The sequence below is a fragment of the Danio rerio genome, chromosome 5 (genome assembly GCF_052040795.2).
Source record: "Danio rerio strain M-AB ecotype USA chromosome 5, GRCz13ab, whole genome shotgun sequence".
Classification (NCBI taxonomy): Eukaryota; Metazoa; Chordata; class Actinopteri; order Cypriniformes; family Danionidae; genus Danio; species Danio rerio.
Genome location: NC_141025.1, coordinates 56,646,078 through 56,669,502, shown reverse-complemented (window position 1 = coordinate 56,669,502; position 23,425 = coordinate 56,646,078). Strand labels below are relative to the sequence as shown.

The following is a 23,425-nucleotide window of genomic DNA, read 5'->3' as shown; positions in this document are numbered from 1 at the left end:
TATATATATATATATATATATATATATATATATATATATATATATATATATATATATATATATATATATATATATATATATATATATATATAAATATATATATATATATATATATATATATATATATATATATATATATATATATATATACATACATACAATTTCTTACAGTTACAGTATGTGTTCTAAAACTGCCACAAAACATTATAAAATGTAAAAAATCTTATTATACAGGTCTCATGTTATCTGACTTGGTGGATCATAATGTGAAACTATATAAATGTGTGAAAGGAGTGAAAATCGGTGAAAGGTGTCTATTGCCCATCTCTACATCTTTTTCTGTGAACCTTCTTTTTCTCTTACCATCCAAAATCTGCAGGCTGGCTCCCACTTTCAGCAACTATAGTATCAGTTAATGGGAAAGATTCCACAAGACTAGATTTAAATAAGAATTATTTATTTAGTTGAGTTTCATATATTAAGACCCGTAGAGAAGGTTACAGATCTCAGCTGCCTTGCTCCATTTAGGAAGATGTCATCATTTCTTGAACTGGGACACTGGTGAAGGGACAGTAATGTCCTGGCCCTTCTCAAGCTTCTTTTCACAGTCGATCAGGTAGTTGACGCCATCAACCACACATTGAACAAGTTCAACCTAAACAAAAATGCCAAATAAAATAGAATTTATCACTGCCTGACTTTTTTTTTTTAAGATATACTTCATACAACAATACAGTTACAGTATGTTTTCCCTTAGTTGAATAGGTTTATAACTTTTGCTGAGACAAGTCATCTGAATATTTTTAAGTCGGCAATTTAGTATTTCTTTTCCATATTAAAAGCACTTGTAGGGCTTTGATAAAGGCATTATTTAAGGGCAGATGTTTACCTCAGATTTGCCTAGACGGTCAAGGTTGGAGATGTCGAAAGTGTCACCCACTGCCGCAGTATCCACACCTCCTGTGCCACGTTTCTGGAGCCTGAGATTGTCCAAAATTTTATTGAAGCGTTTGTCCTATTAAGAAGGATATAACATTGAAATGAAGGCAATCATCAGTCAGCAGAGAAAAAGTAGTGAAAGGAAAGTGAAAAGTTGTGAAAAAGTAGTAAGAAAATAATATTTACTGTCATCATGGCAAAGACAACAGAAATCAGTTATTAGAAATGAGATATTAAAACTATTTAAAATGTGTTGACAAAAATTTTCTTTCTATTAAACCGTTTATTCTGTTTAAGTTTTCTATTCAACTGTCTAGACTCGTATGCACACATGTATATTGTCTATGTTATATACATGGATATAATTGTAGTTTATTCTCACACATTTCATTTGATCAATTTTGACTGGAACTGATTCTGCAGTCTTGGCTTTGCACCAATGTATGTTTCACCATATTTACACAGGTGTAGAAGATATAGATTGACCCATGTGAGATTGCAATACCTTGCTTAGGATGGGCAGACGGACGTGAACTCCGGCTCTTAGCCCAGTGCCGAGGTTAGAAGGACAGGTCAGGATGTATCCCAAACGTTCGTTCCACATAAACTCCCAGCCTCTCTCCTCAATCAGTCTTTCCACCTGGAAGAAACAAATGTCACCAACTGCATTTATTATGTTGGCTAAAGGAAGTCAATACATTATTATTCTTTTTACACCTGAAATGAAGTATAACCTCCTCCTGCACCTTTAAAGCTGGAAACATCAAATCTACTTCCAATCTTTTGCTTCCAATCTTTCTACTTCCAATCTTCCAAAGGCTGTTGTGACTGCAATATCTTGTCTAACTGATTGGATTGACAGTTTTCTAAATGATTGAGAAATCTGAAAAATCTTAACATCAACCATAACAGAATGCTCAAAAATTAAATAAGACTATCAATCTGTCTTAAAAATGCAACCAATAATGAAATAAACATACAAGCAACTGTGTAGAAATGCCTCTGATCAACCTAGTAGCACATAACATCTACTCTAAACACCCCAGCAACTGCATAGTAAACTGCCTAACAAGGTTATTTTAATAAATGAAAACTAAAAATATTGTTTAAGTGAGATAAAATAATAAAATGAACACTACGTGAAAACCAAAGCTAAATAAAAAGTCTCTTAAAAACTAACTGAAATTAAATAATAATTAGTGTAAATATATATATATTTTCAGAATTAATAACGATTGTTCTCTGTCAAAGTCTAATCTGTGGCTGTTTCAAGAGTTCACACTTAGCTGATGATTGATTATAAGCAAGTTTGGCATGCTGTCTCGGGAGAGAGCCCTGTGCTCAAAGGTTCTTGAGCCCAAGACTCCCTCCCGTTTGGAGGAAGAGAGGGGAGCCTCGAGCTCAGGTAGATCTCGACAACTCCCCCTTGATAAGAGCTGATGACTAAAAATTGAATGCTATTAAAAGATATGCTGCAGTATGAGATTACCTGTATTGCAAATTTAGATTTATCAATTTACTTGTTGTGCATGTTTTTGTAATGTGGGAGGAAACCGGAGGACCCGGGGAAAACCCACGCAAGCACGGGAAGAACATGCAAACTACACACAGAAACGACCACCGGCCTGTTTAAGGACTAGAACCGGTGACGTTCTTGCTATGAGGCGACAGTGCTAGTCACTGGGCCACCATGCTGCCCTATGGAGGGAAAGGTGAAAAGGTAGGGGTGGAAGGGGGGATTCTTCAAATCGAAGATGACTGTAGTGAAAAAACCCTGGCTCTTTATAGTGGGTTAGGAATTAATGAATAAACTTTACTTAGTAAAAAACTTGTAATGACACTTTTACAACCAAACACAGTGCAAAAAACTATTTTGTATAAACATAAAATATCAAAAATGTAGGCATTTAACCAAAAATTTGTCTGCATTTTTCAAAATGTGTATAGTTTTCAGTGGAATGTCTTTTCAAACCATTACTGTATTTTATTCTGATCAATATAATGTAAGCTATGCAAGCATTAATCTTTGCTCTGGTCTTCAACTGGATGTGTTCAATTAACTCTACTAAATGGGGTAACATGGTGGCTCAGTTGTAAGCACTGTTGCTTCACAGCTAGAAGGTTTCTGGTTCGAATCCCAGGTGGGTCAGTTGCCATTTCTGTCTAGAGTTTGCATGTTCTCCCAGTGTTTGCGTGGGTTTCCTCCAGGTGCTCTGGTGTCCCCCGCAGTCCAAGCACATACGCTTTAGTTAAATTGATTAACTAACTTGGCCCTAGTTTATGAGTGTGTGTATATGAATGAGTGTGAATGGGTGTCTCTCAGTACTGGGGTGTGGCAAGAAGGGCATCCGCTGCATAAAATATATGCCGGAATAGTTGGTGGTTCATTCCACTGTGGTGACCTCTGATAAATCAGAAACTAAGCCAAAGGAAAACGAATGAATAAAAACTAAATAGAAATGTGTTCACAAAAATAAAAATTAAACTAAAACTAATAGAACCATTAACAGAACAAACTAAAATCGAATCAGCACCAGCAGCAATCGCAAAGGCCTACATAGGATTGTGCGAAGTGCTGGACGAGTACTAGGAGGTGAGCTTCCCTCCCTCCAGGACATTTACACCAGGTGGTGCATGAGGAAAGCCAAGAGAATAATCAGCGACTCCAGCCACCCAAGCCATAGACTTTTCTCTCTGCTACCCTCAGGCAGATGGTTCCGCAGCATCCGGTCACACACCAGCCGAATGAAGTAAAGTTTCTTCCCTCAGACTATCAGGCTGATGATCACCTAACACACCACACACAGACTCTTCCATACCTCTCACTGCACACCATCAATATATTCACTGCACTTTAACCAATCCATGATGGAAACAATACTGCCTACAACTATGTGGACACCTATTCATTGCACATATCGCTGTCAGTTTTATATTGTCCTGTTTTTTTGGGAGTATGCTGTTGTATTTTGCTGTCATTGTATTTGCACTGTCTGTATTTTGTACTGTCTGGAGCCAGCAGCTTTTCACTAATCTTAGCACACATGCTGCTGATGATGAGACAATAAAAGAGATTTGATTTGATTTAAAAGCACATTTAAAAATAGTATTGAAATAAAAAAAATTGTGAAACTTTAAAAAAAACCTTGCTGCCTAAAGCCTTATTTGGATGAACTATTTCTCATGTTTCACAAAATATACTCAGCATTTAAAGTGGTCTGTGATTTTATCAGCATACAAATTCAGAACTTCCACCATTTGTAAAAAAAAAAAAATAAAAAAAAAAATACTGTTTATTTTATAGATGTCTCCATAGGAAACAATTACAATCTGAATAGGGATAAAGTAAGTAACCTGAAAGGGATCAATGTAAAAAATGTTAAAATTACACTTCAAGCTTGCAAAATGCTTATAAAATGAAAAACTACATACTGTAAGGGGATCAAACTTCAAGCTTTTAAACAGTATGTTTTCTCAAATGGATTGTTAAACATGAAATTTGTTTTAATAAGCTTTCTTATTAAGTTTTTCTTTAATTTACAGACAATGAGCATTCTGGTTTTGAGTGCTTTAACAATGATACCTCTTTGAGTCCTCTGCAGAACCTATCAAACACCCTCTGCATGTTCCCACCCTTTTCCATGGAAATAACACGGGTGTGATCCTCCTCGTTGATCCAGATCAAAAATGTTTTTTCATTGTTGTGCCTGGACATGAGGAGAAATTGTTGTTAATATCAGGAAAATGTAGCAAAAACACTTTTTGTTTCTTCATTATCAAATTCAAGCTTGTGATTCCATGTTTAGTAGTTGTCATACTGTGTGACACAATGAATCACTGAGTAAAAATAGGCACTCTGGGAGTGTCATTATGTAACACACACACATGCACATGCTCTTTATACATGCACTCTGGTGATGCAGGCCTCATGCACCATACCAGATGCCTCTGGCATCGGGCCAGTCCCGCGCCATTCCTGCACAAGTCAACAGGGGGGATACGGGCTTGTCAAACAAGAAGTGGTCCTGGAATTTTTGGTACAGAAAAGAAAATAAAAGGTAATAAAGAAAAGCCTGGACGGGTTCAATTAGGAAATATCTCCCGATAATGCATTTAAACTGCACAATGCAGAACTCGACCAACATTATTTTAAAATAAGGTTCTTTATACTGGGATTGATGGTTACAAAAAGAACTTTTAACATCCATTAAAATGTCATTGTAAAATATAGGCTTGTTAATAGTGGCAAAGATTTTTAGATTATTACGATTTTAGTTTTTTAGATTAATGAAATTATGAAAATTTCTAATTAACCTTTTCTCACTATTAACAAGCTTATATTGTACATTGGCATTTTTGCAATGTAAGTGGCATTTTTGCAAAATACAATGACAAGAACAAAATGCATCTAACAATTGAAATCTTTTTCTGATAATCAAAAATGTTCTTTCTATTAAGTCACTTTAAGAATATAAGATGGATAGGTTGTGGAACCTCGGAACCTTTTTTCCTATTTTTGAGGAAAAAATAATGGGGGGCTAATAACTGTGGCTTCAACTGTATGTATATAGACACACTCACACACTACCTGATGTCTCTTATTCAAGTTCACTTCTAGTTGATCATTTGGTATCAGAAGTGGCTTATATGAAAGGCAAACGCCTGTAGATTACGCTTATTTTACCAAAATAAAATTTGATCATGCCTTGATTTATTATTATATCATCACGACAGTAAGGTCTGTTTGTCTTTACTTAGACAAAAGTCCTGTCACATTACAGAAATAATGTAACATACATTTGCCCTCTCCTGCGGTATGGAATGTAATGGGCAGCACAAATGTCTTGATACCTCAGGCTGTTGATGTTGCCATCTCTGCAGATCTCTTGCACTGTTGTTGCTAGATTGGATACATTTGCAGCCTGATGTTAACGAGAATTATTTCTATTATTCATGAAATTTCCTATTTATTGTATTTTATTAACATCTATCCCTACCCCAATCCTAAACCCAACCTTCACGGTAATGTAAAAACAGTAAATGTACCGAATATTATTGATGTAATCTATTAATTTACCGAATAAATTGTATTTTTAACACCTACTGCCACCCCAACCCTAAACCCAACCGTCACAGTACTATAAAAATATTAATTATTGTTATACAGTGTCATAAAAAATGCTGTTATATTAATGTGCATATTGCACTTCCAACCAGCTACATATCCGATCTAGACTTTACCCTCTTGAGCACGCCCCCATACTGAATGTAACTCCAAACCATGACCAAACTTGACTGATTTCTGCAAGAATCTTGGGTCCATGCGGGTTCCAATAGGTGTTCTACAGTATTTGTGATGATTGGGATGCAGTTCAACAGATGATTCATCAGAAAAATCAATCTTCTGCCACTTTTCCAAATGATCAACTAATAGTCAAGCTATTATTTGTTGCTCTTACAACTGGGATCCACGACAATATTTTTGTCAGATAGTGTCATTTTCCAAGAATGGGTCAACCCCTTAGCTATTGTCTGGATTTTGAGGCTTCAGTATGACCAAATATTATTATTTGTAAATTTTATTTGTATTTCTATATTGTTTGTATTGCAATGTTCACATAGAATTATAACAACAACAAAAACATCTGAAATACAAAAGTTTACGGGGGACTAGGAAAAGGATTTGCTATTGGGAAATGATATGCTCTAACTGCATGTTCTTACCAAATGCCACGAGCATCTGGCCAATCTCTAGCCATACCAGATGCGGTGAGGAGAGGAGACACGGGTTTATCAAAGAGGAAGTGTTCCTTTGGTAGGCCATCATAAGACAAGAGCAGTGAGGTTTGTTAAAGAATTATAAAATGCAGCTGTGTCTTTGATACTGGACTAGTGGCTCCAAAGCTAGCTATAACAGCAAGAGTTGATCAGTTGACCAGCTTTTTTATTGTTGAATAACATCACAAAACATTATAAAGTTCAACAAATGTCTATGTACAGATAGAAAACAATGCAGCGTTGTAGGCCAAAGTAAGTGACTATACTATGTGTGTTTGCATTTTTCTCTGATTTCTTCATTAAATATTAGTCTGAATACTTGCTGGATTTGTTTGTACAGGTATTTGTCTTTCACTGTACATTAGAATGATATACTGCCATAACTTTCTAATGGAGACCTCTTTAGTTCTGTAAGACACTGCAGCCAATATTCAGAAAAGTTAAATATACACTTACCAGTCACTTTATTAGGTAAACCTGTTAAACTGCAAGATATAGCAAATCTCTCATCAGCCACCTGTACTGCAGCAGCTCAATACAGTCAAACAATTAACTCACGTTCAAACCATGACCCAGAATTGGGAAGAAAGAAGAAACTGTTTTTTGCCTGTTTTGTTGACAGGACTGTTCCACGTTTCAGATAAGTTTTCTGCCTGGTGTTTTCATTGTGGACCCCTTATGCTTCTGTCTGTTCCTGTCATGACCCTGCCTGTATGACCATCCTCCATTTTAATAAAGCTGCACATGGAACTTCACCACCATTGGCTCCTGAAGTCATGACATCAGGGGATCTATTTTAACAATCTAAACCAAAAATAATTTTGCCTTTTTTATAATGGAAAAAAACAGTCTGCACACCCAGAGCATGTTTTAAATGGGTTATCCTTATGAGTTATTACTGGTTGTGGCTGTAACATGCATTAAACCAGTCATCTCTCACAGTCGCACCATGGTGCATTCACTGTTTACATGGCATACTTTGTAAGTGAAAAAATAAAAGCTTCACTAGCAAGGAATCAGCCAGTTTCCAGCCAAGTCCCCTGAGGTGGAGGAGGCATGGGAGGAGCAGGGCCCCAACTTCAGCCACTGGGCCCCAAGTCCTGAAATGCAGCCTTTCTACTTTTAATTTTTATTTATTTTACTGTTTTTATATCACTCATTCTTCTTTTCTACGTTTCATATTAAAGCAAGCTTTACATTTTAAATAGTTAAATTTTACATATATATATATATATATATATATATATATATATATATATATATATATATATATATATATATATATATATATATATATATATATATATATATTTATATATATATATATATATGGTACTTTGAAGATGTTTCTTTTCATGCTTTACTTTTTATATTTAGTTTAGTTTCTTTAATACAGTTAGTATATTTTGTATTGTTTTTCACTGATTGTATGGGCAATAAATAATGATATCTGGGACATTTAGTCTTTCAGTCAGTTCTTTCTCCCTTCTCTGGTTACACCCACAAAACTATTAAATTTGATGTCAAGAATACCCTTAGTTTATAAATAACAACTAAAGAATGTAACATTAACCCTTTAATGTTTCACATTTAAAGAAATTCTCGGTGGCTGCACATCCCTGTGTGTGTATTAAGCAATGTTCATGCACGTTTTGAATATAACGATCCCCAACTCACTCTTTAAATAACAAAAATAAATAAGTAAATTAAAAAACCTGCACCATAGATTTTAGGCCAGCATTTAGTTGGTCAATGGCACAGTCCATTTAAAGGGCACCTATGATAAATATCAACTTTTAAGCTGTTTGGACAGAACTATGTGTAGGTACAGTGTGTCCACTGTCATATTGGAATGATATAAACACAACAATTCTCTATTTTTGCCCTTGTGTCGCACCTGACATCACATTGCACCTAGTGTTATAGGGTACATGGTCTGCAGAACAGCATCTCTGAATATACAGTATGTCCAACCTTGACACAGATGAGCTGCAGTAGCAGAAGATGATAACGACCATGTTGTTTGCACAGACACAAGTTGCACAGGCTCACCAAAACTGGATATAAAGAATCCTGGTGCCTGTGAAGGCTAAATGAGGCCTAACCCAATGCTTAACAGAGGTTCCTGATAAATTGGCTGGTGAGTGCATTTGGGGCTGCTTTCTGTTGTCCTTTTCCGACAGTGTTTCAGACGTGTACTTACATCAATCAGCTGCTGCTGCTCTTGTTCAGTCATCTCTGTCAGGCTGTAGTATTTTCCCGCCAGGTCGTCTTTCAGTCCAGAAAGAGCCTGGACAGTCACACGCTCTACTTCACGGCGTTCAGCACGGGAGCAGGCAGGTGGCAGACTGAGTCCTCGAATACTGCGACCTGTGCGCACACGGGATGACAGCACGTATTTCTCGTCGAACATCCCATTGGTGATCTATTCAAAGGACATCGATAGAAACATTGTGTTCAGTGTAACTAATTAATATTTCAGTTTAGTCATCTTGCATCAGTTCTGTTTTTTTTTTGTTGTTGTTAAAGGCCATCATCAAAGACATCAGCAGTAGTCTATACCTTGGAGCTGTCCAGGTCTGTTGGGTGCTTCATGGTTTTAGGGTCATAACCATTGTGCCTGTCCTTAATGACTGGGTCAAAGAGATCAGCAAACACCTGAGAATCACAACCATAGTCAGTGGTAAAGTTCACAGGCTGTAAAGTTCACAGATGCAAAACCTCTGAGTGCTGTCTGAAAAAATTCTCAGCCTCTTTTGTTTATTTTCCTCTATTTTAATGGCAATGAAAGAACTATTCATAATCCATAAACAAGCAATTACTGAACCTAAATGCAAGAGTATGAGAAAAAAAACTCACTTTAATAGAAACATGTAGATGGCACTTAGAGTTTTTTTTTTTTGTGTGTGTGTGTGTGCATCTGAACTCTTCAGGTATTATCACATGTGTTTGTTATGTCTTCATTCTGTTCTGAATTCTTTTCATGCTCATTGTTTATTTTCTTCTATTTTCTTCCCACTGGTTCATCTTATGGTTCAGTTACACATCCCATCCCTGTTCTGTTAATTACATTTGTGTGTATATAAGTTCTTCTGGAGCTGTCCTAGAAGGTCACCTTTATAGAAGGTCAGCTTCATTACTGCTGATATGGTTATGTACAAATGTAACATAATAATATTGTAAACAAAAACTACAATGGCATATAATTATATCAATATTTAATCAATTTTTTTAGAAAAACGTAATGTTTCATTTTTAGATAAAACATTATTCAGTGACACATTTTTGATGGTTGTAACAGTAACAGAAAGTAAAACATATGCTGGATAAGTTGGCAGTTCATTTTGCTGTGACGACCCCAGATTAATAAAGGGACTAAGCTAAAAAAAAAAGAATGAATGAATAAATGTAGGAGAATTTCACAACACACTATCTCCCACGTTAGGTTGATGCAGAAGCAAAACAATCGCACCTTAATTAATTACCACAAATATGCAGATTAGCAAAAACATTTTTAAAATTTACTCGGTTAATAACTTTGTTTACTGTTTTTCATATCAGCATTTTTTTGTTATTAAATTTTTAAAAATATATCTTGTTGATGTTTTAGGGCTTTTAAATGACAGACAGGGGGTCTAGGGTCTGGAACTACACCTGAAGTTTTATCTTTTTTCAATTTATGTGATATACAGTACACTGTAAAATGAGCAAAATGTGTTATTCTATGTCTGTAATTTAACTGCTGTTATTTTATGGGGTTTTTTTCTGCCTCCCCAGCTGCTGGGAAAAAAAAAAACATTAAAAAATATATTTTATTATTTTTAAAATATTTTACTTTGTATTCACTTCTTGGTTTTGCTACATACAACAGTTAGTGATACAGATGCAAACAAACAATTTTGATGTTACTAATTTACGACGTTTAAACTGTAGCTCAAACAATAGTCATTGACAAGGTCATGGGCTTGTTCTAAAAAACATTTCTGCATAACATTTCAGCTCTGTTACTTCTTTTATTTTGCTGGCTTAAAGGAACACCTTTTTTTGTTGTTGTTTTCAAGCCACAGCCATATCAGCCTAGAAAATAGAAACTTTGCATTTTGTTTTTGGCCTTAGTTTACAATAAAACTACAAAAGAGTCAAGCTTCTCTTAAAATTTAAAGTAAGATGCTAATGGTCTAATCAGATTCAGTGATTTATGCTAAGCTAAAAGTGGTCTTGTCAAATAAATGAGCCTATTACCTAAAGACTGCACTTTATGTTAATGATCCTCTTTGGAAATTCTGTTGGCTCTATTAACTTTTGCAATTTTATGTCAACTAATTCTAATTTGTGGTAAATGTTGACAATTTGACATCCTTAAAAGTTTCCTTTAAAATTTCTGCTGAAACAAAGTAATATTAAGCAGACAGTGTACTAAATTACACCAATTTGACACGGTTGTAATTTGGGGACCATCAAAAGAAAGTGTTACCAACATGTAATGTTTCTCATATTTAAGTTTGAAATCCACCAAAGCTGTTTTACACTTGCATTTATTTCTGGTTCGTACCTCATAGCTCTCCTCATCGCCAGCCACCATCCCCACAGTCTTGATGAAGGGATGACCAGGGTTGTCCACTCCGGTCTGAATGCACTGGTCAACACTCCAGTTATTGGGGGTCAGTTTGTCTCTCAGACGACCATAAATAGCAGGGGTCAAAGCAGAAGCCATGCAGTTGTTATGTTTGCGCAGATCTGGGAAGTCCGCGCTATGAGAAAAAAACAGCACACATATTTTACATATTTTATATCTTTCTACAGTGTGTTGCTGTATTGATATTCTCATGTCAACTGGAAACTGATTGTTGTATGATGGATAGTGAATCCTTTACCTGGGTGGGTAAAGCTTTGTCTTCTCTCCAGCAGAGACTCCTGACTCTGTCATGATGTAGCTGGAGACCAGGGCACCTGCACCTAGGCTGGCCGCCACCACAGCAGAGTTGCGTCCGGATAACACTCGACTGAACATGCTTGCGGTTGTCACCACTCACTCACCTGAACTTAAGATGAACGTTACATTTACATAAATATGAGTGTTCAAGTATTTTAAAATGTTATTGCAAACGTGTAGCAAAATGAATTGGAATGGATTTTTTACAGTGTATTTATATATACAGTTAAAGAAAATTATTAGCTGTCCTGTAAATATTTTTCAAAATTTTCCTATGAGTGGTGTTTATCAGAGCAATTAATTTTTCACAGCATTTTCTATAATATTTTTTTTTCTGGAGAAAGTCTTATTGTTTTATTTTGGCTAGAATTTTTGTATTGTCTACAGAACAAACCATTGTGACACAATGACTTGACTAATTACCCTGGCTTGCCTAACTAAAGTGAGTAATCTAGTTAAGCCAGCCTGATCTCATGAGAAAACGTAAGTATTTTACGCTGTGTCAGTTTAGGGGCTACGATTTTAAAATGAAGGTGTGGCACCCAACACTACCCATAAACCCAACTTTCATTAGGGTGATAAGGAAATCTTACTAAACTGTATAAATGAGATTGTACAAATTCAAATGAATTAGCCACTAAATCAAAATGTTATGAATTGCCGTAAGATTGGATAAGGCTTTAAATGTCACTTTAAGCAGAAAACTAGAAGCTTAGTAAATATCTAGTAAAAAATATGTACAGGCCTATACAGGGGGCTAATAATTCAGGAGGGCTAAATCTGACTCTATTGTATGTCATATTATATAATGACATGCCTTTACTAGGGAGATTTGGTTAGTTACATGCAATTACATCACTTAGTAAATTTTGCTATGTGCAAACTGGACATATCAAATTTGTCACTCACTTTGCAAAAACAAAGAAAAACATGGCCTTACATTATTAGTATTTGATTATTCGATTATTATTGTTAACCTATTAATAATAGGTTATGAATGAAAAAAAAAACTTACTTGAGTTTTAGTTTTTTTCATAGGTATATTGATGTAATATCACACAAACTGATTTCTTAATAATCTGTGATGTAAAAATAATAATAATACCTTTGATTTGTACTTTGTACTGAGTTGCACTTTTCTTAAACTCAACGCGATATTGATTTTATATGTGTTCATTGAACAAATTTGTAATAAAAGTTACCACTGAGTGTTACATTTTTAGATAGTACTTCTGTTTTACCTATATTAAGAGGTCCAAACACAGCTGGAGCAGAACATTTGTGCATCTCTGAGCAACAATGTTTTTGAGTAGATCCTTTGATTTAGTGATTAACAATTCACAATAATTAAATTAAAATAATAATAAAAACCATGACTTGCTTCCTTTCTATATGATCAGCTACTGTGAATGAATCATCAGAATAAATGATTCAGTGAATCAATCATTCAAACAAGAACTTACATTATTATATGGCAAAACATAACCAGCAATGTATTATTAGTTTCATTATTTTAAGTACCATTATAAATTAACAACAATATCGAGAAGTAGCCTCAATTTTGTTTAACATGAACACTGTTGAAGTTTCCTAAATTACTGCCCTAAAATTGAGTCAAAAATAATAGTTTATCAACTCCAACAAAGACACAACAAGTATAGACATTTGATTAAAAGCTGTCATTTTTAAACTTATAATTTCTTGTGTATGTATAATAAATAAATGCTTTTACATTCAGATTAGCTTATGCTAGTAACAAAAACTATTTATTTATTTATTTATTTATTTATTTATTTATTTATTTATTTACTCTCATGTTGCTCCTAACCTATTTTATTTTATTTTATTTTATTTTATTTTATTTTATTTTATTTTATTTTATTTTATTTTATTTTATTTTATTTTATTTTATTTTATTTTATTCATCTTCACAACGCAAAGCTGTTTTTAAGGTTCTCTCATTTTGGTCAATCTATTGTTAAAGATAATCATGGTTTTGTGGTGCTCTGTGTTTACAGCATATGCAAATAAAAGCTTAAGTAATGTTGTCTCTGCTAAATATTTGTATTAAATTATATTTAATTCTGCATACATTAGATGCTTTGTACTAAGCCATTTGTAATGAATGCATAATAGTTTGGTTGCATGAACTTTTAATTAATATTCAAAAGATATATGAAGGGACGACACAGTGGCTCAGTGGTTAGCATTGTCACCTCACAGCAAAAAAGTCGCTGGTTTGAATCCCGGCAGGGTCAGTTGCCATTTCTGTGTGGAGCTTGCATGTTCTCCCCACGTTGGCATGGGTTTTCTCGGGGAGCTCTGGTTTCCCCCACAGTCCAAGCACATGAGGTATAGGTTAATCGAATAGGTTAAATTGGCCTGGGTTAATGAGTGTGAATAAGTGTGTATGGATATTTCTCAGGTTGCTGCATAAAACATATGCTCGAATAGTTGGTGGTTCATTCTGCTGTGGCGACCCTTGATGGATTAAGGGACTAAGCAGAAGGAAAATGAATGAATGAAGATATATGAAACAAAAATAATTATATTTGTGTTCTGAAGATGAATGAAAGTCATGTGGGTTTGAACAACACTAGGCTGAGTAAAGATAACTGGATTACAATTCTAAACTGATTAGGCTATTCCTCTATGGTAGAATCAACAACAGAGTAAACCTTAATCAGACAAACAGTGTGTTAATATTCAGCCATGCCGAAGCCTTTTCAAAGTTTTAAAGCACGTTAGCCGTGATATAGTTGTTTGGCAACCTTTATGAGCGTCCTCTGTGTCCTGACTGGTCTGGGCTTCCACTGGTTTGTATCCAAATATACATTGGCTTTGATCTTAATGCCAAAGTAATAAGTGCTGGCTTATATTTCACATGCTCTGGAATCACACATGTAGCCTATGTGTCACATGCATGTTCCCTTCTTACCTTTAAAACCTTACACAAAAACAACAGAATGTGTCATCACTATTATTCTTCTACTGTAAATACTCAATTTTATGATCTATGTGAAGAATTTATTGTCTCAGTAATCCAGATATTTAAAGTGTACATGCATATACACCAGAAAAGGTCAACCGTGACATAGAGTCAGAGTAAAATGTCTAACGCAATGGTGTCAAAGCCGTGCTGGCATGTGTTACAAAGATCACATGATGTGGTCAGCATTCAGAGGGGCTTTCAATGAGAAAGTGTAGCTGTTCTAGTGTTCTACTTTCATGGTGGATTCGGAGAATGTGTTGGTGTAAATTACATAAACTAAACAACATCGTAGAAAGTATGCATTACAAAAGCAAATCAAACCTTATTTTACACCGTTTCAATTATAAATAGGCATTTTGCGTCAAGAAAATCAACCTTAGTTTGAAAATAATTGCATAAAACAGTGTTTACCAGCACTGTAGCAACTATTCTGCTGATAAAATAAAGCTTAAAACACTCTAAAGCAAGTACTTGGTTGTACTGACCTGTAGAATTGAAGGGGTCTCAGGCTCCGGTAGAGCAGGCTGTTCCTGTAGAGTGAGACGACAGCGGGCCTGTGCTCAAAATAAAAGCTCATCTCTCCAGCCAATCCTATTTCATCTGTCACACCACGTCTCTGTGCCCTTGAGCTCTCAGTTCAACCAGTGGAAACCTCCAGTTGCGTGCCAGTCATACTGTACAGGCCTGGTGTACACATATAAGCTTACCTTTCCTTATACTCCCTGAAATTAAAGTACAAAAGTTTTCACAGGGGCGGTGCCATTTCATAAGGTTCTAATGTGTACTATTTGAAAAGTAATATGTGTGTTTTAAGTACTAATATATACCATTAATGAACTATAATTTACTCCTTAGGTCTAAATAAGGTATAGATGTGTACCTTTTCAAAATAAGTCATCTATAGTGACAGATTTTGCACTTGAGACTAATGAGACTAAATTACACAATGTAGCCATCATCATGTTAACATAAGTTAATATTACTTTAAGTTTACATCCTCAGATTAGTATGCACATATAGATCCCACAATTTAATTTTATGGATACATAAATAAAGTGAATTCATTCAGTTGGGTGGTGTGTTTGAAGGATAAAATTAAACTGGTAATTGATTTGCCAGTCCCAGGAGCTTGTGCATTATCTGGTTTAATACCAGAGCCCTGTTGTGCTCATCCCTTTCTTCCTCTACAGGATTATGAAGAGAGAGAGAGAGAGAGAGAGAGAGAGAGAGAGAGAGAGAAAGAGACCTTGAAAGTAGAGCCCAGACACTCAAAAGTATAGTTAGTATAGTCTAGTATAGATAGTCAAACTATCACAAGACAAGTTTGTTTTCAATGTAGAATCATCATTCATCTATAAGCGATATCATCACATGGGCTCAGGACTACTTTGGCAAACCTTTGTAAAGTACCACAATACGTATTCTACAGTCCACAAATGCCAGTTAAAACTGTACAGTGCCTTAAAAGGAAGCCCTATATTAACAGTGTCCAAAAGCGCTGTTGACTTCTCTGGGCTCGGAGGCATCTGGGATGTACTATCACACAGTGGAAATGTGTTCTGTGGTCAGATGAATCAGTATTTCAGGTATTTTTGGTGAGAAATGGACACAGTGTGCTCAGGACCTAAGAAGAAAAGGATCATCCAGACTGTTCAAGCAATAAGTTCAAAAGCCAGGGTCTTTCATGGTACAGGGTTGTGTCAGTGTCCTTGGCAAAGCTAACACACTTCTAGTGGCATCATTGATACTGAAAAGTACTCAGTGGTGTACTTTCTTTTGTACTTTCATCATGCATATTTCAACAAGACATTGCAAAACCACGTTCTGCACACATTACCAAATCCTGGCTGCGGAGGAAGAGGATACAGGTACTTGAATGGCCTGTCTGCAGTCCCAATCTGTCTCCAATAGAGAATGTGTGGCGCATTTTGAAGCACAAAATGTGTTAACAAAGACCCCATTGTTGCCTAACTTAAGACTTGTTTGCAAAAAGAATGGGACAAAATTACACCTAAAACACCTCATCAATTGGTGTCTTCAGTCTCTAAACGCCTTTTACATGTTGTGAAAAGGAATGGCTGCTTTACAAATAGGTAAATGCTTTACTGTTACAACTTTTTTTTTAAATGTGTTGCAAGAAGCAAAACTGGAATTTGTGGTTATTAAGAAAAAAATTAAAAAAAAATAAAAAAATGACATATAAGAAACATTAAATAATGTTTGCTTTTTTGTCCACCATGAAATTCGATTCAAAGTAAATTTAGAAATCACTTCTTTCTTTTTTTTAATTGCATTTTCCACACTGTCCCATCTTTGTCTGATTTAGGGTTGTACTGTAAATATACCCCTCACAGACCTCTTTCAAATTATTTTTTTCAATAAGATGCTTATACTATATTATTTACTATATTATTACTATACATTATTATTATGTGTCCTTATACAAACATTGGAGTCGTCAGTACTGAACCCAAGTCTGGACCTAATCTAACATCTGACACATGAAAACTTCCGAAAAACACTGCTATCTTCAGGTTGCATCAAGTGTTTTTGAGAGCTTTTTTCATAGAACAGGCCACTCAAAAATGTCCTGAATGATCTCTGAACTATTAAATCCAGTATTGGACTTATTCTTTTGCGATGATTGTCATGCTGGAATATCCAAAGATTATCAAGCTTCAATCTACGCACTGTAGGCGTAACATTTGCCAATTTAGTCTAATACATCAAATAATGTACAATGCCTTTAATACAGTTAAGATTTATGTGATAATAAGCCACTATTAATAGTGAGAATTGGCATTTTTTTATCTAAAGTGTTACCATTTTATTGTCAATACAGTATGTGATACCTGCTTTGATTTGGCCATATCCACGACTTTGCTATAGCTCATGCTCGAAGCAAATTAATTAGACTTATTAAGTTTTGCTTTAAATTCAAAAGATACACAATTTTGTGTGCTACCCTACACAGTACAATTAAATAAATGACCTAAACCAGGACATTTCAGTATGATTAGAATAATTATGACAGAAACCTATTACAAAAATATTATCAAACTGTTACATATGCAATTCAATAAAAATCACTGGAGCTTCAGAAAAGCTGATGTTTACAGATTGTTAGAGGGGGTTAAAATACGTTGATGGCAATGGTACACTCTCAGAAATAAAGGTACGAGATCTGTCACTGGTGTGGTACCTGTGTGGTACACATTTGTACTTAACACATTTACACATTTGGATCTATATTGTTACCTCAAAAGTATTAGTATCTAAAATTCTTAAGATGAACACTTTTGTACTTTTTAGGTAGGCAACCAATATGTACCCTTGAGGTATTAATATGGACCTTTTAGATACAAATTTGTACCGTTTAAAAAGCTACCACCCCAGTGACAGGTCACATACCTTTATTTCTGAGAGTGTACAGTAGTAGCTGTAAACAACAATGTTGAGCTCAAGATCAGTGCCACGGCCTTTGTGGTGGTTTTAAGAAAACCAAACAACATAGAAACATGCATTTACGTCTGTTAGTGTTTGTTTGTTTGTTTGCTTGTGACCAAATTATGTGAGCATTTAAGTTTTCTGTGGTAAATTTGGGCTGATATACAGAGGGGGAAATAAGTATTCAACATGTCACCTTTTTGTAGAAAACATATTTCTAAAGGTGGAGTTGACTTGAAATTTCCACCAAATGTTGATAACAATCAAAAAGTCCACATATGAAAAGAAATCAAATCTAATTAGTTAACAAATAAAGTTATGTGTAATAAAATGAAATGACACAGAAAAGAGTATTGAACACATGAAGAAAGAGAGATGTAGAAAGGCAGTGAAAGCCCAGACAGCAGCTGAAATCTTTCATAAGTTATGTAGCAACCTTCTGCCTTTTGAAAGAGCCATTGAGACATACACATTTTACACATTGAAGTCTGTGAAAAACTCACACCTGAGCAATGCATGTGACTTCATTCGCTACGAGAGGTCATCTTTACGCTGCCATCACCAAAAAAGCCAAAACTTAATCAAATAGTCAAAACTTTTCAGTTTTTTCCCTTAGCTATTAAATACAGTGGGAGAAGAGGTAAACAAAAGGAGCTGTTGACATGGAATTTAAGCTGATTTCGGTAAAAACTCAAACCATACAATCATAAAAACATAACTAAACAGAAAAGAAAAAAAGAGTTATGTTTAATAACAATGGAATGACACAAGGAGAATGTACTGAACACTTTTGTAACAACAGACTCGGGACAACAGACATGAAGATCCACCCACAAGTAGTTTATTAAGAGATTCGTCAGACAGACAATAGTCAAACACAGGAACAAACGAGTATATTCAGGTAATCCATAAGGCGAAGTCAGTTAACAGACAAATGGTTGATGCAGGCGGTAGACAACGTAAACAAGGGAACAAGGCAAGGATCAAACACAGAAAGACTAGATACAGAAAATGCTTTGTGGTGTTACAATAACAAGACTCAGCCAACTGTGTAGGAGTGTGATCAGTGTAGTCTCTGAAATCAGTCTTTTATCAGCAGTGAAAGCCCAGCAGTCTGGGCTTTCACTGCCTTTCTACAGCTTCCTTTCTTCATGTGTTCAACACTTTTTTCCTGTGTCATTTATTTTATTACACATAACTTCTTTTGTAAACGAAATAGATCTGTTTTCTATTCATTTATATATTTCTTTGGTTGTTATTAACATCTGGTAAAACATTTCAAGTCAACAGGATCTTTAGAAATAGTTTTTTTGTGCAAAATGGTGACGTGTTGAGTACTTATTTCCTCCACTGTAAGCACATGTATCCTTCATCAACGGACAAGGTATGGTAAATTTGAGTCAGAGTTAAAAAAAAAAAAAAAAAGAGTTATTATGGAAATTCACTTTTATATGAGGCGTGTGTGCAAATACAGTCTAATGGTAAAAATTTTATTAATTCTATTTTTTATATTTGCACTTAATAAAACAGAGTGCAGAAACACTTTGACATTTTCCCTTTGTAAAGTCATCAGAGGGGGAAAGCCCCACACATTTGTGATGATCTCTCCCTCAATGACATAAACAGCCCTAAGTGAAAAGCAGCCGTCCACCATTTGAGTTTTAATTAATGTTGCATTATATATGCAATATAAATATTAGGTTTTAGGATGAACACATGAACACCATAAACAACCTTCTTTTGAGACATTTCTTTTGTCATTTTCGTTTTTTCACAGAATTTGCTGCTATGCCCACATATAGCCTTTTGTAGCTCCGCCCACTCTTGAAAAGAAAACTCATTTGAATTTAAAATGACAGTTACAAAAACAGCACAATTAGGATCAAAGCCTAAAAGATTTAAAAAGTTATAAAGGTTTTAAAGAGTTACAAAGATTATTTGTGGGGTATTTTAAGCTGAAATGTCACATACACACTTTAGGAACATCAGAGACTTATTTTACATCTTGAAAAAAGGACATGATAGGTCCCCTAAGGATGGAAGCCAAAATGTAGGTAAGTAAAAGCAAGAAATGTTTAGAGAATGAGAAAAAGTATTTCAGAATTCGTTAACAGATTCATACTATATTGTTTTGGAGCCAGAAGATTCTGTTTGCTTGTAGATTGTTGCGGAATGAGTTATTCATGCACTATAATTTATACATTCAGTTGTTTAAATATATATATTTTTTATCTCAAATCATATATTTAATATATTACAATTTTTTTTATTTTCCATCATACTAAATGAAAAAAAAATTCAACTAAAAAATACTGTAGTGCAAAAGAATGATTTGCTTACAAAATGGATTAATGATAATAATGTTAAGCAATCATAATTTCTTTCAACTGTTACACTATGAGACCTTGATGTATCATCAGGAGCCACGAGTATAACATTTGTGCTGCCTGTGTTTTATTTTAACTATGAAAAAGTGTCTGAAACTTGCATTTTATGAATCTAAGATATTAATTTTTGTTATTTACTAAGTAATTTAGTGTAGACTCCATTGCTTGTTTTATTTGTTTATTTGAAATGAAAGCATGGAATTAAAGTACTTAAGCCACACAATCTCCAGGAAAATTGTTGATAAAATAAATAAGAAGGAAAAATAAAGACAAATAGTTTGATACAGAAATGTACAAAAAGCAGATTTCACAAGAAGGAATCCAACCTGGACATGCAAAGACATGCAACATACCAAAGCAATAATTCTGTGCAGATCAACTCATAAAAAACGAGAAAGAAAATGACAAAGGATTATAAATTAATCAAATATGCTACATTTTTCTTAACACGTTGAGCAGAATTGAACAATTACAGGATTGCTTGCAGAAATTAAAGTATTACATGGAGATGAATGGGGACAAAAATCACATTATATCAGAAACTCATATCGGCACACTATATACAAAAAAAGATCAAATATATATGCCAGAAAATAAATACTACCAATTCACACTTGTTTTAAAGAAAACAACGCTACATTTATGAGAGTGTAACTCACACCTTTCTAGTGAACCCACTCACCTCTGAAATCACATTCACACCTACACACTCTCATGCGTTTCACACACTTACACTTTAGGAACTGAAATCTGTCTAGAGAAAGAAAAGATCTGACAAAAACAATGTTGTCTTCATACAGCACAGTGGTTGATATATATATTTATGGCCAATTTGACAGTTCTCTGCCAGTCTATGCATATGAAATCTCCAGCTATTATGATCAAAGTATTTAGATAAAGAAGTGCAGTCAGATGAGAAGTTAAATATATGTATCTGTTAAACTTGAGGTTTCTAGAGAGTTCAAAAGAGGCTACACAGCAGCTGAATGACACATGACCACAAAACATGTCTTGCAATGCATTTTCCAACATGCGATCACTGTATTTTTCATGCAAATAATGGAGATGCCCTAATTTCTGGTTAGCTGACCAGCAGGGCTATTACATTAAAAAGCAGAAAAACATTGATTATTGAAGAACTTGCGAGTCAGATTCAGATTCCGGTCATTTTGCTGAAAACCATTCAATCTATTCCTCCAAAGGGGGGCGCCAAAGCCTCAACTTACTGTTAAAACAGATCAAACAAGTTTCGCATTGCACAAGCACACGTCTGCTTGTATTTTAAGTGCATGGATGATGCAATCTACTGCAAGTGGAGTATTTCTGCATGCTCTGATAAAAAAGTAAGCTGTTTTACACTCAATTCACTAAATATGAGTAGAAAATGCTAATTCAGAGGCTATTCGCACAGAATGCGTTTTCTATTCCACTGCGCTACCTGTCCATTGGTAAACCTGGCCCTTGAAGTACACCAAAAAAGTTAAAGGGGTCATGAAATGGTCAAATAAAAAAAGTGTTCATATTTACACTTTAAAGTTTATACATAAATAAAACATTCTGGAAGTTTATTCATTCATTCATTTTCTTTTCGGCTTAGTCCCTTTGTTAATCTGGGGATGCCACAGCGGAATGAACTGCCAACTTATTCAGCATATGTTTTGTGCAGCAGATGCCCTTCCAGCTGCAACCCATCATGGGGAAACATCCATACACAATCATGCCATTTTCATATTCAAAATATGTATTATTATTTTCTATCCCTCTGGATAGACCGGATTTAAAACCACCTTGATATGCCCCTTAACATGATTCATTAATCTACATAATCAAGCAGGACAGTTTTGAACTCAATGTGTTTGCTTTAATGTGCCTGTTTAAACATCCCTTACTAAAAGACACGACAAAACTGTCCTGTAATCCATTATTTTATATTGTTAATGCCAATGTTTGATGTCAATTTGATGTCGTTTTGACATCAAGATAGTCAATTGAAATAATTGCTGCGCAATATTGGAAAAATCTAACATTACAATATTTTTTATTTTGTTTTATATATTGTGATATGAATACAATTTTACCATATAAAATCTCCATTGGAAAATATTACTATTTAATAATAATTTGTAAATTTTTTTTTTATAATGTTAGATCGATTGGGATAATTCTGCAGTGGGAGTGCATCTCCATAAAATCTAATAAATAACTTATAAATAAACAATCTATAGAATTTTGGGGTCTCAGATGCATTTTTATTTTGGTCTGTGCTATTTCCAGTACACTTCTGTTTTTGCACATCTTGTAAGTATTTTCATGCATGTGTCTAGTCAAAGATTGAGGAATTAATGTTTACTATTTGCATCTCCATACAATCTAATAAATCTCTATAAATGTTTTGGGATCCCCCAGCACATCTTTATTGTTGTCTGTGCTCTTTGCAGTGCGTTTTTGCATTTGTATGTGTTGTGAGTATTTTCATGCATAACATATAATCAAGAAAAAGATCCAACTGAATTTAAGTCTTTTATTGTTTCCCAAGTGTAACAGTATTAAAGTACAGTAAATAAATATTCAAAATAAAAATAATTCAATAAAATTAATCGTAGTTAAGGTAAAAAAAGTTAAATAATTTCTTATACTTGAATGCTTTTAAAGTCCTTATACAATTACAGGCTTAAAAAAAGCGCATATAGATGATAAATTCTTACACAAACTCAACATTGCATATCCTGTGATGTGACTATTGCGAATGATATGCGAATGATACATTATGACATCGATGCTGAAAATTGGTATTGATCTTGATAAGCATTTTTGATGTGCTTTTGACACCATTTTGACATCAGTGTGCCAGCTGGGATGCACATCAGTGAAAAAACTCTTAGATAGCATGAAAATTCTCAGAAAGGTCAAAGAAATATCGGATTAAATCGAAATTATGATTAAGAGTTT

At 34.5% G+C, this 23,425-nt stretch overlaps 1 protein-coding gene and 1 long non-coding RNA gene across 5 annotated transcripts; one reads left to right on the top strand and one right to left on the bottom strand.

The window, feature by feature from the left end:
* Positions 1 to 440: 440 nt before the first annotated feature.
* ckmt2b (creatine kinase, mitochondrial 2b (sarcomeric)) lies at positions 441 to 15,181 on the bottom strand. 4 transcript variants are annotated; one of them, XM_087252985.1, is made up of 10 exons: positions 15,128 to 15,181; positions 11,592 to 11,759; positions 11,270 to 11,468; positions 9,280 to 9,375; positions 8,921 to 9,142; positions 4,879 to 4,964; positions 4,523 to 4,646; positions 1,445 to 1,579; positions 890 to 1,015; positions 441 to 655 (listed from the first exon to the last, which is right to left on the bottom strand). In XM_087252985.1, the coding sequence occupies exons 2-10, from the start codon at positions 11,726 to 11,728 to the stop codon at positions 539 to 541; spliced, it is 1,242 nt and encodes a 413-aa protein (XP_087109111.1). In that variant the 5' UTR covers positions 11,729 to 11,759; positions 15,128 to 15,181; the 3' UTR covers positions 441 to 538.
* Positions 15,182 to 18,909: 3,728 nt separating this feature from the next.
* LOC147844391 (uncharacterized) lies at positions 18,910 to 22,604 on the top strand. Its single transcript, XR_015491779.1, has 2 exons — positions 18,910 to 19,357; positions 19,546 to 22,604. It is a non-coding gene; the product is annotated as an uncharacterized LOC147844391 (long non-coding RNA).
* The last annotated feature ends 821 nt before the right edge of the window (positions 22,605 to 23,425 follow it).

What these genes read in the sequence shown, in the direction of transcription:
- ckmt2b (XM_087252985.1), bottom strand. Translation starts at nt 11,728, where the DNA reads ATGTTCAGTCGAGTGTTATCCGGACGCAACTCTGCTGTGGTGGCGGCC. An exon ending in GCGATGAGGAGAGCTATGAG is followed by an intron (nt 9,376 to 11,269) that starts GTACGAACCAGA and finishes TGTGATTCTCAG; the next exon opens with GTGTTTGCTGATCTCTTTGA. An exon ending in ACCGTCTAGGCAAATCTGAG is followed by an intron (nt 656 to 889) that starts GTAAACATCTGC and finishes ATTTTTGTTTAG; the next exon opens with GTTGAACTTGTTCAATGTGT.